This window comes from Myxocyprinus asiaticus, chromosome 32 (genome assembly GCF_019703515.2).
Source record: "Myxocyprinus asiaticus isolate MX2 ecotype Aquarium Trade chromosome 32, UBuf_Myxa_2, whole genome shotgun sequence".
NCBI classification, from domain to species: domain Eukaryota; kingdom Metazoa; phylum Chordata; class Actinopteri; order Cypriniformes; family Catostomidae; genus Myxocyprinus; species Myxocyprinus asiaticus.
This window is the reverse complement of record NC_059375.1, coordinates 9,169,170-9,186,316: the sequence shown is the minus strand read 5'-3', so window position 1 is coordinate 9,186,316 and position 17,147 is coordinate 9,169,170. Positions and strand designations below refer to the sequence as shown.

At 42.1% G+C, this 17,147-nt stretch overlaps 1 protein-coding gene across 2 annotated transcripts in view; it reads left to right on the top strand.

The window, feature by feature from the left end:
• Positions 1 to 17,147, top strand: part of LOC127423371 (phytanoyl-CoA hydroxylase-interacting protein-like) — a 39,607-nt gene that overhangs the window by 12,721 nt on the left and 9,739 nt on the right. The window contains exons 1-2 of one of the 2 annotated variants that reach the window (XM_051667623.1): positions 6,017 to 6,162; positions 16,020 to 16,216. In XM_051667623.1, coding sequence (XP_051523583.1) covers positions 6,138 to 6,162; positions 16,020 to 16,216 — 222 coding nt within the window. In that variant the 5' untranslated portion in view covers positions 6,017 to 6,137. Of the gene's footprint in view, positions 1 to 6,016; positions 6,163 to 16,019; positions 16,217 to 17,147 lie in introns of those variants that run through there. The other variant, XM_051667622.1, reaches the window with a different exon arrangement.

Genomic DNA, 17,147 nt, shown 5'->3' with positions numbered 1-17,147 from the left:
AAACCTCTATTTACCAAAGCTTGGTTCATTCCGAGGCTTTGGATACAAGCCTGCGGGTGAAGGTAAGGTGTGAGCATGGGGATATTCACGATTACCCCTTAGTGCCCATCACTATTCAATTCAAACGGCAAAAGCATACTCATATTCTTGCACTCTCATACCCGTATTTTTTCATTATTAAGGATCGGTTGTATCGAGTGACGCAGGACTCTCAGACAAAGGAGGATACAACCCAATTGTTAATACCGAAGTGCCGTCGGGAAATGCTATTCCAGATGGCTCGTCATAATCTGATGGCGGGTTACTTAGGGCAAGAAAAAACACTAAACCGCCTAATGGCCCGTTTCTATTGGACGGGCATTCACGTGGATGTTCACAGGTGATGTTCGGCATGCCGTGAATGGTGAATCCAAGTTCTTGTATTACTCCCCAGATTGAGCTCTAAATTACTTGCCAAGTGGCAAGGGCCCTTTGAGGTCACACGGCGAGTCTGGGAAATCGATTGTGAGGTTAAATGAATGGATGGAGTTGGAGCATGTCAGATTTTCCACCTCAGTCTCCTAAAACCATAGAGAGATGCGGTCCCCATGACTTTGGCGATGGTGGTACCGGAGAGAGAGGAGTTTGGACCGGAGGTGAACATAAAAGCCACCGATCGAGTCACCCCAGTCACTTGTGGAGACCACCTCTCACTGTCATAAGTCATGGAGGTTGCCAGGTTGCAAGGAGAATTTTCCGATGTGTTCTTGCTTCTTCCCAGTCATATGAATTTCATTAGAATTTCATATGAGCACCATATCGAGATGACCCCAGGGGTAGTGGTACGCTGTCGTCCCTACCAATTACCCGAGCACAAAAAAAGAAGTGGTTCAGGAAGAATTAAAAGCCATGCCAGATATGGGGGTAATAGAAGAATCCCACAGTGACTGGTGTTGGTTCTGGTTGGTGACGGCTCGGTCTGGTTCTGTGTGGATTATAGAAAAGTCAATGCGGTGTCTAAATTTGATGCATACCCAATGCCTCGTATTGATGAACTGCTCGATTGGTGAGGCGCGGCTCGCTTTTATTAGACACTGGAGTTAACAAAGGGATACTGGCAGATCCAGTATCCCTGGATCGAGCAGTTCATAACTCCCATGTCCCGTGAAAAGATGGCATTTTCCACACCATTCGGATTACACCAATTCGTGACACTTCCTCAGACCGCACGCTGCATACACCGCTGCCAATCTGGATTACATCATTATTTACAGTAATGATTGGCAGCGGCACTTGCAGCATCTGAGTGTTGTCCTGAGGTCGTTGGTCATGGGCAGGTGTGGCCCCAAATTGATAAAATCGCAGTGACTGCAGCCTGCCCGAGAACTAATACCAAAAAGGAGGTGAGACATTTCCTGGGGTTGGCTGGCTATTATCATAGGTTTGTGCTTAATTATTTGACCGTCACCAGCCTGCTGACTGATCTCACTGAAAAGGGGGCACCAGATCTGGTCCAGTGGACAGAGCCTTGTCAGAAGGCGTTCACATGGGTGAAAGCTGCACTTTGCAGCAGGCCGCTCTTGCATTCCTCTGACTTCTCTCTACATTTTTGTTGCAGACGGATGCGTTGGACAGGGGGTTGGGGACTGTATTATCCCAGGTAGTGGAGGGGGAGGAATGCCCTGTGCTGTACATCAGACGGAAGCTCTCGTTGCAAGAGACGAAGTACAGCACGATTAAGAAGGAGTGCCTGGCCATCAAATGGGTGGTCCTCACACTCCGGTACTACCTGCTTGGTTGGGCCCTCACCCTCTGTTTGGACCACTGCCCGTTCCAATGGCTCCATCACGAAGGATGCCAATGCACGGATCACCTGTTGGTATCTGGCTCTCCAGCCTTTTAAATTCGAGGGGGTCCACAGGCCGGGGGTGTAGATGGCTGTGGTGGATTTCCTCTCTAGAAATGGAGTGGGGAGTAAGTCACCGGCTGGATGGCTTCCCGGCCTGAGTCGGGTGATGGTGGTATGTGGTGATGTGGGTGTGGCTGAGCAACGTCTATGGAGAGCAAGGCCGGGGGAAGGAGAATGGTAAGGATTGGCAATTGTGGGAAATAATCTCTAATAGCTGTTCTGTGTTTCAGTGAGAGCTGGAGGGGGATAAAAAGGGTGTCTAGACTGCTGGAGGTGAAAGAGAGAGATGCGTGATTGTGTGCTCATGCATTTTATGTTGTGCTGAAAAGCAGTTTGTTGATTGACGCTGAAAAGTGTAGAATTAAAACTCACGCTGGATTGTTTACTTAGCTCCCGCTTTCTCCTTCAGAAAGAACTCAAGAAAGTAAGAGACTTTGTCACAGAGACGTTATGAGCAGTTCTGTTCACTCACACCAGGTGTTTTCAAAGTCTTAAACAATAAGTCCTTCTTCCACGAAAAACAGCAGTACATTCTGGCCACTTATTTGAAGTTTTATCAGGTATTTTCCTCTAGTGTTATTTGATCAAAATTCATCATATTTCAGGTGTTGTTGGAGCAATTCACCAATGATGATCAATAACCTTAAAATCAGTCTGACAGGTTTATTCAGCAATACATCATACACTGGTGCGTGATTAACGGCTATAAATATTTCTGTTAATAATATAACTGTATTCTGCATTATTTTGATTAAAAATCCATTTTGCCCTTATGACAATGGAATTTCTTAACTGTTTTTTAGTCTATATTTGTGATAAACTCGTATCACATGAGCCAGTCTCCACCTTCATTAGAAACGGCACTTGTCACAAACACATGAAGACACATCGACCCGATATCATGTTGAACTCATTACAATGGACACGTCGTGACAGATGAACAGAGCCAGAGCTGTATGGTTTTCTAATAGATTTGTGAGTGCACAGGACACGTTTCGAAAGGTCACACACACTTTGTGAGTGAGAGCAGGGAGATTACATCGATTTCATCATTGCATGATGCAGTAAACCAGCTTATATATAAAAAAAACTGTGCAATTTACTGTAAATGTTAGACAAAGAAAAAGCAAACAGGTTTATTGGCTAAATGATTAAATGTCAGAGGACCTATAATATTAGCTTGGGCCATGTTAGCAAACCGATTGGTTAAACCGTTTACATATCAAAGAAACGATCTGCTTTGTCCAAGGAGTGGGCAGGATAATTGACTTACAGACTACATGTTCAAAGGACCTACCAGCTTTGGCCATGTAAAGTTTCATGAATGAACTAAAAATTATTTTTACACAAAACTAGATTAAAAAAAAACAATTTATTATCATTATTATTTATTTTTTTTTACAATGATGGCTAAGTTTGGAATGATATACTGTTCTTACTATTTCTTCCATATATAGCTGTGACAGAAATATTAATAGTAGTATGGTAGTATGCCATTCTGAACTTAGCCAATAGCTGGACTCCACTTGCTGAATTGCAATGACAGGTGACCACCCTGTAGCGTACTACTGTTTGAAATGTTTATTATGGAATAATGTCTATTGTTTTTTTTTGTTTTGTTTTTTTTATGGTAAAAAATAAGCTGTCAATCCACTGTTGCACTTGTGTATATGGTTGAGTGACAATAAAGGGATTTGATTTGACTGATTTTTGGTTTGTAGGTAGTATACTGCAAAAGTTTTCAATATGTTGTAAGATAGTATTCCCTTTTGAACATAGCCAACATTTAAAACAGTAGTATAGGTTACTATATTTTTGTCACCTGATGTCATTGCATGTTTAATTTATTGAGTGGCAACCAGTTATCATCTTGGAAAGAAAAATGGTTATTCTGCATTTCTGATCCAATATTATGTACCAGTTTTAAGACTGGTCTTAATATTTAGCAGTCCAATTAAATAATGAGTCAAAATGGAGATGTTAATAATTCATGGTTGATATTACTTCCGGTGTATTCGTCACACTGGAAATGGAAGATTGTGAACATTGTACTGTGGCATACAGTATTCCACACAGGGTTTTCTGTTGTATGCTGCAGAAGGTCATCTGGGTATTCCATGCTTAGAAAATGTGCATATTGTGCACAGTATGCATACTCTTCACTGCAGAAATAGTAAGGGTAGTACGGTAGTATGTTATTCTGATCATAGCCTCAAGATATTATGGTAAATTCCCAGTACTAGAGTCTCAGTACTTGCTATACAAAAATAGTCAATATGTGGTGAATTTGTGGCAAATAAGTAGTGGTGAACATACAGGAAAACTGGCATGATCCAGAAAGATGGTCTAGTTCTGTTGTTCAGTGCATTGTTTTATCATGTAGTAATTCAATCAACATACATTTTTTTTTTTTTTTTTTTTTTGCATGTGTTTTTAGATAATCCACCAATCATGGGCTTTTATGCACCAACGTTGCATACAAAATATTACCCAAATATAAGTGCTCATCATAAAGGAATACAATTTTAATCCAAATGCATCTATTTCACGATGAAAAATGTAAATCATTCAGGTGAACTTTGGCTTTGGATTTCATCCACAAGTGTCTGATGAAAGGCTCTATTGCTGCATCATGTTTCCCATGTATTATTCATTAGAGTGAATGTAACAAACAGCCCCTCTCTGTGTTAATGCTCCAGAGCGGTGGAGAGCTGCTCAGAGTGTTGTTCAGCTCAATGAGGGTGTTGTAGGGCTCATGGAGTGGCCCACCAGAGAATGTTGAGCATGAAGATAGCTATTGTCTGCAGTCTCATGCGTACATTGTTGTCTGGTCATGTGAGGATGCCAATGGATGTCATCATTGTGTGGCTTTATTTTGCATAAGAGCAGAGTCCCTAACTATGCTATATTTGGGTGAATAACATATTCTGTAGGTTTATGAATGTTCATCTTTATCTAATACAAAGATAGCAAGAATTAACTAGATGCTAGGTGGTTGTGGGTGGTTTTTATGCAGTCGCTGAAGTATTCTGAGTGGTTTTTAGCATGTTGCTATATGGTTGCTTGGGCATTCTGGTTGGTTGCTATGAGGTTCTGGGTTGCTGCTTGGTGGCTGCTTACACCAAGTCTCTTTGGTCTGCTTTCCTCCTTCCATGTAAGATTTTTTTCACCTATTTTATTGTTCGCCAAGTGAAAATCATAAGTCTGGTTGCGTAGGAAAGTAATAGCACCTCTTCTCAATAAGCTGGACAATTTGAGGCATCATTCATGTCCAAAGCACAAACGTGCAGGACAAGATACATGCCAATGTTTAATCTAGAAACCACTTTGTAATGCCCTAGCAAGGAGGCAAAAGGGTTTAGCAAAACCCTAGCAACCAGTCAGAACACCTTAGCAATGCTTTAGAAAACAGTCAGAAAAACCTATGAGCCACCTAGCAACACCCAAGCAACTGCCTAACAATGACCTGCCAACCACACCGAGCACCATAGCGAGGCCTACATCCCTTCAAGCTTCAATTCTTTCTTCAAACCATCAAAAAAATTCACATATAAGACCTGTGTAAACTTCAAACTTCAAACTAACCTTCAAACTGCTTTAAACATCCAGGCTTTGTCAAGCCAACATTCAAGGCTTGCCTTGACAAATGATTAAGAACAGTACGTTTTTGTTTTTGTTCAATATCTTTCACTTAAAATTGTGAGTGTGTGTCTCATTCACAAAAAAAAGATGGATTCCTCTTTCCTACTACCACAACAGAAAATAGTCTCTAATACGCTAAACTCTGCAGCTGTTAGACAGTTTAAGAATGATGTCATCTTTTGGAAATATGACAGATAGTGCAGAGGGTGGGAAAGGATGGGAGCAGAACTTTGCTTCACTTTCTGCTTTCCTAGTGGAAATTATGTTTTGGATTTGGAGACTTGATTACCCAACCAAGAGACATGTCATCCCAACTCTCACTCTCTTTCTCGCTCTGTAATTTCAGTCCAGCACTGACCCACAGTCAGTCACTGAGTCTGTCCACAGCAGAGACTGATGACATAATCTGGGCTCCACCTATGGGAGTGCGCTAGGCTTGTAAAACAAATGCTAAAGCTACTCTAAGCCATTTGCGTGTGGCTCAAGCTCAGGGTGCACTGGAGACAGGTCAGTGCACTTGAGCTGAACAGGAGACCATGTCCCCTAGCCTGATATCTCATAGCTACTGCATTACAATCAAAACTGCTACTCTCGTGTGCGGAACTCCATGAGAGGACGTGTTCATCTTGCAGGTAGGTGAAATAGTTTCTCTCCTTGGCTATATAATCTCCTCCAGGCTTAAACGCTTGCATCATCATCAGTTGTTTTCTGTGCTGTTGTGGAGTAAAGATTACCTGGAACCGGATGCTGTGAGCGGATGAAAGCCAGAGAGGGTGTCTCTGCTCTGAAATTGATGCTATGACCTTCACTGCAAAACATCACTTTATCAATCAGTATTTTTGTCATATTCCAATAAAAATATCAATACATATTTAAAACAAGGACATATTTACTTGAAAAGCAAAATTGTGGCTTGTTTTCAGAGAATATATCTTTTTTTTCTTACCCCACTGGCAAATAAATATATCTTGTTTCTCAAGTAAATTTATCTTGACTTCTGGAATTTTTTTGTGATTTTTACTGGAAAGCAAGACAAAAATACTGATTAAGAATATTATTTTTTTTATGTTTGTTGTGACTGATAAATATTAAGTTAGTATTAATGAAATAACATTTATATGCTTTATCCTATGTTCATCTTTCTGCCATTGCTAGTACTTTGCAGAAATATAATTATAGAGTTCTTTATGATTATGAACTATAGATTCTATCTTCACAGACAGTTTATTAGGGTTATTAAAGGCATCATCAATCTACAGATGATAGTTCTGATGCAAGAATAATAGAAAGAGAGATTTCAGAATAAATTTTTATATTATGTATCATATTGATGGGTAGCCAAATTAATTTGACCCACTGCAGGATCACTTAAAATAAAGTGAAGGGGAAAAGGTGATTAACCCTTTCATATGTACAGCTTGTAATGTAACTGGCTGTTGCAGAAAGACATATGTGTGATGCTACTCTGTGTGATGTGTGATGTGTGACGGTTAATAACTGGGCCCCACAGAGTAGCGTCACACATGTGTTTCTGCAACAGCCAGTTACTTTACAAGCTGCCAGATTCAAATCTGCTTTTGCGCCAACACAGGCTGCATTGGTCAAGTGTCTGTAATTTATATTCACTCAAATAGTTACTCATACAGTCTTTTAAACCACAGAATACATTTATTTTATATACATACATCCAACTCGTCACCAAAGTTCCACGATTAAAAGTTTACAGCTCTTATATGCACAGCCAATACATCAAACGCGATCTTCCTCCGATGTGTGTTGCCATTTTTTAACGTTAGTAGTGGTTGTCATTCATCAAACAAACAGCTACTCAAAGAGTCTTTTCAAGCACATAATATGTTTATTTTATGTAATAAACAGCCAAATTCCAAAGTGAACCTTTTACTCATGAAAAGGTTAATAATGGTGACAAGTCACAGAACGTCACGGTTACTGTCGTAACCTCTGTTCCCTGATGGAGGGAACAAGACATTGTGTCGATTTAGTGACACTAGGGGTCACCCTTGGGAGCCCCAAACACCTCAGATCTTTGAGAAAAGGTCAATGTGAATTGGCGAGACATACGGGTATAAAAGGAGCTGGCTCGCAACCACTCATTCAGGTTCGGGGCAAGATGTGTTGTGTAGCCTCCGTCTGCTTCCTCACTGTCGAGAATTGCTGGGCGAAGTCCTCGTCGTGTCGCCGAATAGGCCGATCTGGGAGATGGGGGCGTTGAGAAAGCGAACCTTGTCCGCGTCCCTCATCTCGACCAGATTCAGCCACAGGTGGCGTTCCTGGACCACGAGGGTGGACATCACCTGCCCAAGTGCTCGCGCCGTGACCTTCGTCGCCCGGAGGGTGAGGTCGGTTGCTGAGCGCAGCTCCTGCATCATATCGGGATCAGGACTACCCACGTGCAGTTCCTTTAGTGCCTTGGCCTGGTGTACTTGCAGCAGGGCCATGGCATGCAGGGCAGAGGTGGCCTGACCAGCGGTGCTGTAGGCTTCGGCAGTCAGAGATGACGTCGTCCTACAGGCCTTGGAAGGGTGTGCCAGGCGATCCGGCCAGGTGGCTGCGCTTTGCGGGCACAGGTGCACCACAACTGCCTTATCCACCTGAGGGACCTCCGTATACCCATGGGCTGCCTCGCCATCGAGGGTAGTGAGAGTGGACGAGCTGGGAGGTCGGTTTCAGGCAGAAAAAGGTGCCCTTCACGACCTAGTCAGCTTGTCGTGCACTTCCAGGAAGAAAGGGACCGGGGGGGGGGGGGGGGCATGACTGTGAGCGGCACCCCGAACCCAGGAACCAATCATCTAGCTGTGAGGGCTCAGGGGAGGGTGGAAGGTTCCACTCCAACCAGACACACGCGGCAGCCCGGGCAAGCATGGCGCTCATCTCGCCATCAGCCTCAGACTGGGTGGGCCAACCCGAAGGTGGCAGCCCAGTCGAGTCCTCGGCATGTGACGTCGCCAGTACGCTCTCCGATGCAGCGATCGAGCACTCATCCCACTCCGGAGCTCCGAAAGGGACACTAAGCTGGCCCTGGGGCGAGCTGGTCTCCTCTCGGAACTCGCTGGGGGCAAACGAGCATGCTGGGGAATGGGAGGTCTGCAGGGATTTATCCGGCGGAGCCACGGCCATTGAAGCCCCCAAATCGCCTCCAGCGCCAGCCGGGCCGGCCTCGTACCCGGAGGTAAAAGGCGAGGCGATGGGGGCGGTTAGAGTGGCTTTCCCCTGGAAGAAGAAAAGCCGCGACCGCATCGTTGCCATGGTCATATTCTCGCAATAAGAACATGAACAATCCACGAACGCTGCCTCAGTGTGATCGTTGCCCAGACACGTGTGGCAGCGCCCGTGGCCGTCGGAAGCGGAGAGATAGCGACCGCATCCAGGAATCACACAAAGACAGAAAGGCATCTTTATAAATATGTGTCTTTAAAAAGACGTTCAACGTCAATGTGTGTGCTCTAATAGAGAAAATATACTCTTTAGCGCTGTCAAAGTGCCCAGGGGCGAAATCTGCACTCGTTATGCAGAAGGAGAGAAAGACGCTGGAAATGCGCCATATATCCACGCTTCTTAAGAGGTGAATGGAACAGCAGTAGTATTCAGCTCGCTGATAGTACAACCGCTCAGCTCCGAAGAAAACATCTGAATGAGTGGTTGTGAGCCAGCTCCTTTTATACCTGTATGTCTGGGGGAGTGGCATGCAAATTCCACTCGCCAATTCTCATTGGCCTTTTCTCAAAGATCTGAGGTGTTTGGGGCTCCCAAGGGCAACCCCTAGTGTCACTAAATGGACACAATGTCGAGTGAGTGACAGAAGGGGAACCTAAGATATTGAACTTCCCTTTAAATATACTGTATGTACATTTTAACCTAAAATCTTCATGTAAAATAAATAAATTAATTAATTAAAAAACAACGCAGATATGTTTGCTGATGATTTTTTTACTAAGATAAGCTTCTTAATTTAAGTTCATAACAACTAAGTATCCACATTAATTCTTATCATGGATAGATATATTAATAGCACACTCTTTTGGGAGGGGAGTCCTTTCCCACACATCCATATCACCCCATTCAAATGTCCTTACAAGGAAAAAAGACAAAATTAGATGGATTTTGCATTCCTAGGCTTTGCTAAACTGAGTTATTCTGTGCATGACTGTGTGTCCAGATCAATGATGATGATTCTAGATGACAAGTTATTAGTGCTGCTTAAGTTGTCATTAACAAATGTAGGCCTGTACAGTATATGGTGCATAGTATCTGTACCAGTCTAAAGTTTTGACACCCTTGACTGAATTTAGATTTTTTTTTTTATAAACAGTTGATTTAAAGGCTTATGCTTACATGCTTGAAATTGATTTAGCAGAAAATATAAATTCTGCCAATGTATAAGTTTCTTTACATAACTAAAATTTTAATTTAACAAGCATGTTAAAGTATCCAGCAAGAGTCCAGCATACTTACATAGAAACTCCTTCAATACTGTTGAAAAAGCATCACAAGATGCACTTATGAAGTTGTTTAAAAGAATGCTCTGATTTTTAGAGCTGTAATCTAGACAAAGAAGGATGGACAAAGAAAAAGCTACTTTGAAGAAGCATCTGATTTAAGATGCTGGTTTGTACATTAAACATTTTTCGCCAACAGATTATTTTTTTATTTTTATTATTATTATTATTATGTGAGCAGTTTGGATTTTTGATCCTCTTAGGGCTTTTTAAAGTAATTTTAGTTACAGCGTCCCACAAACTGTCCTTTCATTACATCTTATTGGATGCATGCCCTTAATGTCAGTTTGCTATGCTGGATAGTTCTGCTTTAAAAATACTGATGCACAAAGATTTTATTGGTTAGTTATTGGGCGAATCTCACAAAACCTGTCAATAACATGCCTTGGTCTGAAAATGGAGCCTATTTTATTTATTTTTTTTTCTTGGTTGTTGGCAGATAGGATGTTCCAAGCTTCTTGGAGAATTCACCAAAGTTCTTCTATCTATTTAGGCTGTCTCAATTGCTTCTGTCTCTTTATGTAATCTCAGACTGACATGATGTTCAGTGGGGTGCTTTGTGGGGGCCATGACATCTATTGCAGGGCTCCCTGTTATTATATTCTAATCATTTCTATTTGCAAAATTAATGTTTGGGAGTCTAACATTTATATTTCCTATTGACACAATAAAGCTGAAGATATAAATAACCATCTTAAGACAAATGCTTTTGTGAAACACCTTATGTGCCTAAGACTTTTGCACAGTACTGAATATACAGTATATATTCATAAAAACATACACAAAATATACATACACTGATGAGCCAAAACATGAATGCAGGAGAAATGGGCAGGAGTAAAGACCTGAGCGACAAGGGCCAAATTGTTATGGCAAGACGACTAGGTCAGAGCATCTCTGAAACGGCAAGGCTTGTGGGTTGCTCCCGGTCAGCAGTTGTGAGTACCTATTGACAGTGATCCGAGGAGGGACAAACCACAAACCGGTGACAGGGTGTTGGGTGCCCAAGGCTCATCAATGCACGAGGGCAATGAAGGCTATCCCGTCTGATCTGAACCGACAGAAGGTCTACTGTGGCACAAGTCACGAAAATTTTAATGATGGTTATGGAAGGAATGTGTCACAACACACAGTGCATCGCACCCTACTGCATATGGGGCTGCGTAGCTGCAGACCGGTCAGAGTGCCACCATCAAAAGTGCATACAATGAGCAGGTGAGCATTGGAACTGAACAGTCGAGCAGTGGAAGAAGGTCTGCTGGTCCGATGAGTCCCGTTTTCTTTTAAATCACGTGGACAGCTGTGTACATGTGTGCCGTTTACCTGGGGAAATGATGGCACCAGGATGCACTGTGGGAAGACAACAAGCTGGTGGAGGGAGTGTGATGCTCTGGGCAATGTTCTGCTGGGAAACCCTGGGTCTGGCCATTCATGTGGTTGCAATTTGACACGTGCCACCTACCTAAACATCGTTGCAGACCAGGTAAACCCTTCATGTCAATGGTTTTCCCTGATGACAGTGGCCTCTTTCAGCAGGATATTGCACCCTGCCACACTGCACACATTGTTCAGGAAAAGTTTAAGGAACATAATGAAGAGTTCAAGGTGTTGCCCTGGCCTCCAATTTCCCCAGATCTTAATCTGATTGAGCATCTGTGGGATGTGCTGGACCAACAAGTCAGATCCACGGCAGCTCCACCTCGTAACTTACAGGACTTGAAGGATCTTCTGCTAATGTCTTGGTGCCAGATACCAAAGCACACCTTCAGAGGTCTTGTAGAGTCCATGCCTCGGCGGGTTGGCACTGTTTTGGCAGCACGCGGAAGACCAACAGCATATTGGTCATAATGATTTGGCTCATCGGTGTATATACAGCACATGTGTGCTCTATAAGTGTGTTAATGACTGTGAGTCTCTTTACTGTGTTTGCTGTGTGGGTGTGTGTTAAGTGAGGTGGACAGCTCTACACTTAATATGTCACTTCCTGCTGTTCCAGCTACTTCATACTGGCAACCTACACAAACCACCCACATAAAACTATGATGATAAAGCAGACTTCCCTATTCAGAAATCTCTCATTTGCCTTGTTTCTCTGGTTATGAATAAGGAGTACTTGTGATCTGAAAGTGCCATTGTTTTTTCTTTTATTAAAAAAGTGTTCCAGAAGTAATTCTCATCAGTCAGCACAGGCCTACTATTGAGACTGTACTTGGTGTCAGAGTGCTCCTCCTTAACGTAGGTGGTCTCTTGTTCTCCTGAGTCTTTGTTCTGAGAACGCATTCTGCAGGCAAAAGATAAAACAAGAAATGATTCAGCACTGGGAGCTACAGTAAGGGCCTGGCGATGAATCATTCATTCAGGTCCTTTCTGATGGTTGAGAGGAAACTGCTCACCCTCAACATTTCATCTGAACAGACTCAGGAGGACGTCTCCCGTATGGTGCTTTGCCAGCTCTAAATTAATTCCCTTCATCTCTCTTTATCCTGCGTGTCTTTGCACAGCGGTTTTAGCTGACTGGGCAGGTAATATGTCTGTGTACAGCTCTATTTTTCTGTGCACCCTCTCTATCTTTCAAGTTCATTCATTCGCATTTCCCTATAGAGATGGGGTAAGTAGACAGGGCCACCTTGGTGCCAGGACAGGGGGAGTTTAGGGATAGAGTTTTTCGCATAGCCAGACCTCTGACTAAACAGCAAAAGGTTTGGTCCACATTTTAGCTTATTCTAGTCAAGAATTGCCTACTTGTGTAGTGACCAACTACAGTTAGTATTGTTTTGTATGCCGTTGAGGGGTGGGTTTATCTGAATACCACAATATTAGACAGGCATGAAAAACAGCTGCGAGGCATTCTTCAAAAAATTATTGTACAGAAAATAGTGAAAAAATTTGTGTGACATCCTAAAAAACCATGAACAAAACTATGCAAGGTAAAAAAAAAATACACATCCAGAGTATATCACTGGAAATACACTATATTGCCAAAAGTATTCGCTCACCCATCCAAATAATTGAATTCAGGTGTTCCAATCACTTCCATGGCCACAGGTGTATAAAATGAAGCACCTAGGCATGCAGACTGCTTCTACAAACATTTGTGAAAGAATGGGCCGCTCTCAGGAGCTCAGTGAATTCCAGCGTGGTACTGTGATAGGATGCCACCTGTGCAACAAGTCCAGTCGTGAAATTTCCTCGCTACTAAATATTCCACAGTCAACTGTCAGTGGTATTATAACAAAGTGGAAGCAATTGGGAATGACAGCAACTCAGCCACGAAGTGGTAGGCCACGTAAAATGGCAGAGCGGGGTCAGCGGATGCTGAGGCGCATAGTGCGCAGAGGTCGCCAACTTTCTGCAGAGTCAGTCACTACAGACCTCCAAAGTTCATGTGGCCTTCAGATTAGCTCAAGAACAGTGCGTAGAGAGCTTCATGGAATGGGTTTCCATGGCCGAGCAGCTGCATCCAAGCCATACATCACCAAGTGCAATGCAAAGCGTCGGATGCAGTGGTGTAAAGCACACCGCCACTGGACTCTAGAGCAGTGGAGACGCGTTCTCTGGAGTGACGAATCACGCTTCTCCATCTGGCAATCTGATGGACGAGTCTGGGTTTGGCTGTTGCCAGGAGAACGGTACTTGTCTGACTGCATTGTGCCAACTGTGAAGTTTGGTGGAGGGAGGATTATGGTGTGGGGTTGTTTTTCAGGAGCTGGGCTTGGCCCCTTAGTTCCAGTGAAAGGAAATCTGAATGCTTCAGCATACCAAGAGATTTTGGACAATTCCATGCTCCCAACTTTGTGGGAACAGTTTGGGGATGGCCCCTTCCTGTTCCAACATGACTGCGCACCAGTGCACAAAGCAAGGTCCATAAAGACATGGATGAGCGAGTTTGGTGTGGAAGAACTTGACTGGCCTGCACAGAGTCCTGACCTCAACCCGATAGAGCACCTTTGGGATGAATTAGAGCGAAGACTGCGAGCCAGGCCTTCTCATCCAACAACAGTGTCTGACCTCACAAATGCGCTTCTGGAAGAATGGTCAAAAATTCCCATAAACACACTCCCAGAAGAGTTGAAGCTGTTATAGCTGCAAAGGGTGGGTCGACGTCATATTAAACCCTATGGATTAAGAATGGGATGTCACTTAAGTTCATATGCGTCTAAAGGCAGATGAGCGAATACTTTTGGCAATATAGTGTACGTAGTCAAGTTATTATAATAGTATGAGATGGGGAAACCGTAAGTAATCGTACAAGTTGACTTGTACATAAACATATGACTTTTACTCCCATAGAGAAAAACAAATTAACCAACAATGTTATTACGATTTTTTTTTACGTTTAAAGGCCTTTTCATGAACTTTCATGAAGATTTTGAATAGAAACAATAGGTTTCTATGGAGCCATTCACACCGGGAGCGAACATTTGCGCGCTGACAAAGCAAGGGTAATTTTTTTACAGTGAGTGTGTCGACCGGCGATGAAACACCATGAACAGTAAATATGAGCTTTGGATCATATGTCTGCAACCTCTGCAGTTACCAAAACCAGTGCAATTGGTGGCCCTAAAGCAAAACCAGTTGAGAACCACTACTGTGGAGTGTGCAAAGGAGTTTTCATTTTGTTTTCCTGATTTAACCATCCACAGGTCTAAATGATGACAATGTTTTCGTCTAAATTCTTTCAGGGCTAAAAGGGAGATGCTTTGAGGTGGGCTTGATTGTGTTTGTGTTGATTACTTGGGGGAATAAATCACATGAAAAGATGATGATTGCAATGTGGAAGTCTGGAAGTCTACTGAAAGTTTTACAAGGATGAATCAGCCAAGTAATTACTAATCCAGTCCAACAGTTGATTATTAAACCCAAACTCAATAATTAGACTTGGGGGTGGTGTCTTTTTGCATTGGGCCACCCAAAACTAAAAATCTAGTTGAGTTGAACCCTATCAGTTGAACCATACAGCATACTCACTGAATTTGACTTCCATTGCATTTCCATTGTCATTCATAATAAGAGAAATGACCCAGTTCTCTACAAACACACTTTGATGCGATGCCCTGTGGCACATCCTGACAGTCAATATTCACACTGGAGGGACCTCTTTTTATAGATGCTAGTGTTGTAGTAATGGACCAGTACTCATACCAGGATGCTCAGTGGTGACCTGGATAAAGGAGGGCAAACTCATGAAAACATGGTATTGTTAGCAATTTTGTCCTTTGCTTTAATCTAAATATCAAATCTCCTTAAGATCCCATGAAATGGCTTGACGTGCACAGTTTTCTTTCCTATGTTGACATACTGTATTTCCTTTTGAAACAGGAAGCATTTTATTGGATACATCCCTAAATTCTAGAAGAGTCATCAGTATTTTTGATCTATTTTCCCTGTAAATTTTAAATATGTATATGTTTGCTAATTTTGTCAACTTTTAGGAGTACACTAACATAAAGATGACCTTAAAGCTAAGAGACATGGGCTGTGTTCGGAATGACACACTAACCGTAACATTCTTATTACTTCTGCCATATGGCAGACATAGTAAGAGTAGTATGGGAGTATGCCATTGCGAACTCAGCCATGAACTAAAAGCCATAAAAGATTTCAAACAGACTTTAAAGGACAGGAAGTTTGGGCAGAACATATTAAAGGTCTCGTCCCCTTTTTGTAAACAGCCCATAGGCTACAGACATGAAGGTTGCAGGTGGTATTAGAGGGAGGGATTTTCTGCAAGATGTCAACGTTTAGGTCAGGACACTAATATTTAGATGGCAACAAGGCTAACAGATATGGATTAAATGCTACAAAACTCCTATTTTGATATTAGGGGTCTTTAAAAAAATCTGTGTGAGAACTTGTAAGATGTTTAGATGAAATCCAGATATATTTTAAATAAGGTAAATAGAATCCACCACAAAGAGTTTCCTCAGACTTTTCATCTGTTTTCTCTCCCACCATCTCTCTCCATCTCTCAGGCAATAAGTCCATGGACAGCGGCATTGCAGAGATGGAGGAACTTCCTGTTCCCCAGAACATCAAAATTAGCAACATCACGTGCGACTCCTTTAAGATCTGCTGGGACATGGACTCCAGAGCAAAGGAGCGGATCACACATTACTTCATCGACCTCAACAAGAAAGAAAACAAGAATGCCAACAAGTTCAAACACAAGGTGTGTGCTTACAGATTCTGGGTACATTCTTTTCTCTTCATAGCCTCATCTGACCTGCCATGTATATCAAACCAAATATTCAGCAGTGTTCACCAAAAGATTGCCAGAACATTATATTTTTTAAGGGATATGATCTGTATTAGTTTTTCTTAAAGAAATAGTTCACCCCAAAATGAAAATTCTCTCATCATTTACTCATGTTATCCCAGATGTTTATGACTTTCTTTCTTCCATTGAACAAAAACAAAGATTTTTAGAAGAATATCTCAGCTCTGTAGATCCATTGCAAGTGAATGGTGATCAAAACTTTGAAGCTCCAAAAAGCACATAAAGGCAGCATAATAATAATCCATTTGACTGCAGTGGTTTAATCCATGTCTTCTTAAGCGATCTAATTGGTTTTGGGTGAGAACAAACCAAAATATGACTCCTTTTTCACTGAACATCTTGCCATTGCAGTCTCTAGGCACAATTAGGATTTCAAGTTCGGAGGTGTAATTGAGCTGGAAATTATGATCTCTAAGGAGACTGCTGATGTCAAGATTTAGATAAGAATAAGTTACATTTTGGTCTGTTTCTCACCCAAAACTGATTGGATTGCTTCATAGGATGTGGATTAAACCACTGGAGTCATATAGATTACTTTTAAGCTGCCTTCCTGTGATTTTTGGAGCTTCAAAGTTTTGGTCACCATTGACTTGCATTGTATGGACCTACAGAGCTGAGATATTCTTCTAAAAATCTTCATTTGTGTTTTACAGAAGACAAAGAATTCTAACTATATCTGGGATGATATGAGGGTGACTAAATGATGAAAGAATTTTCATTTTTGCTTTTATCTATTTTTCACCACTACTAGTATTTAATCAATATACCAATAACTGTATAGAAATATTGGTATATTATCCTATTCTAAACAAACAAATAATTA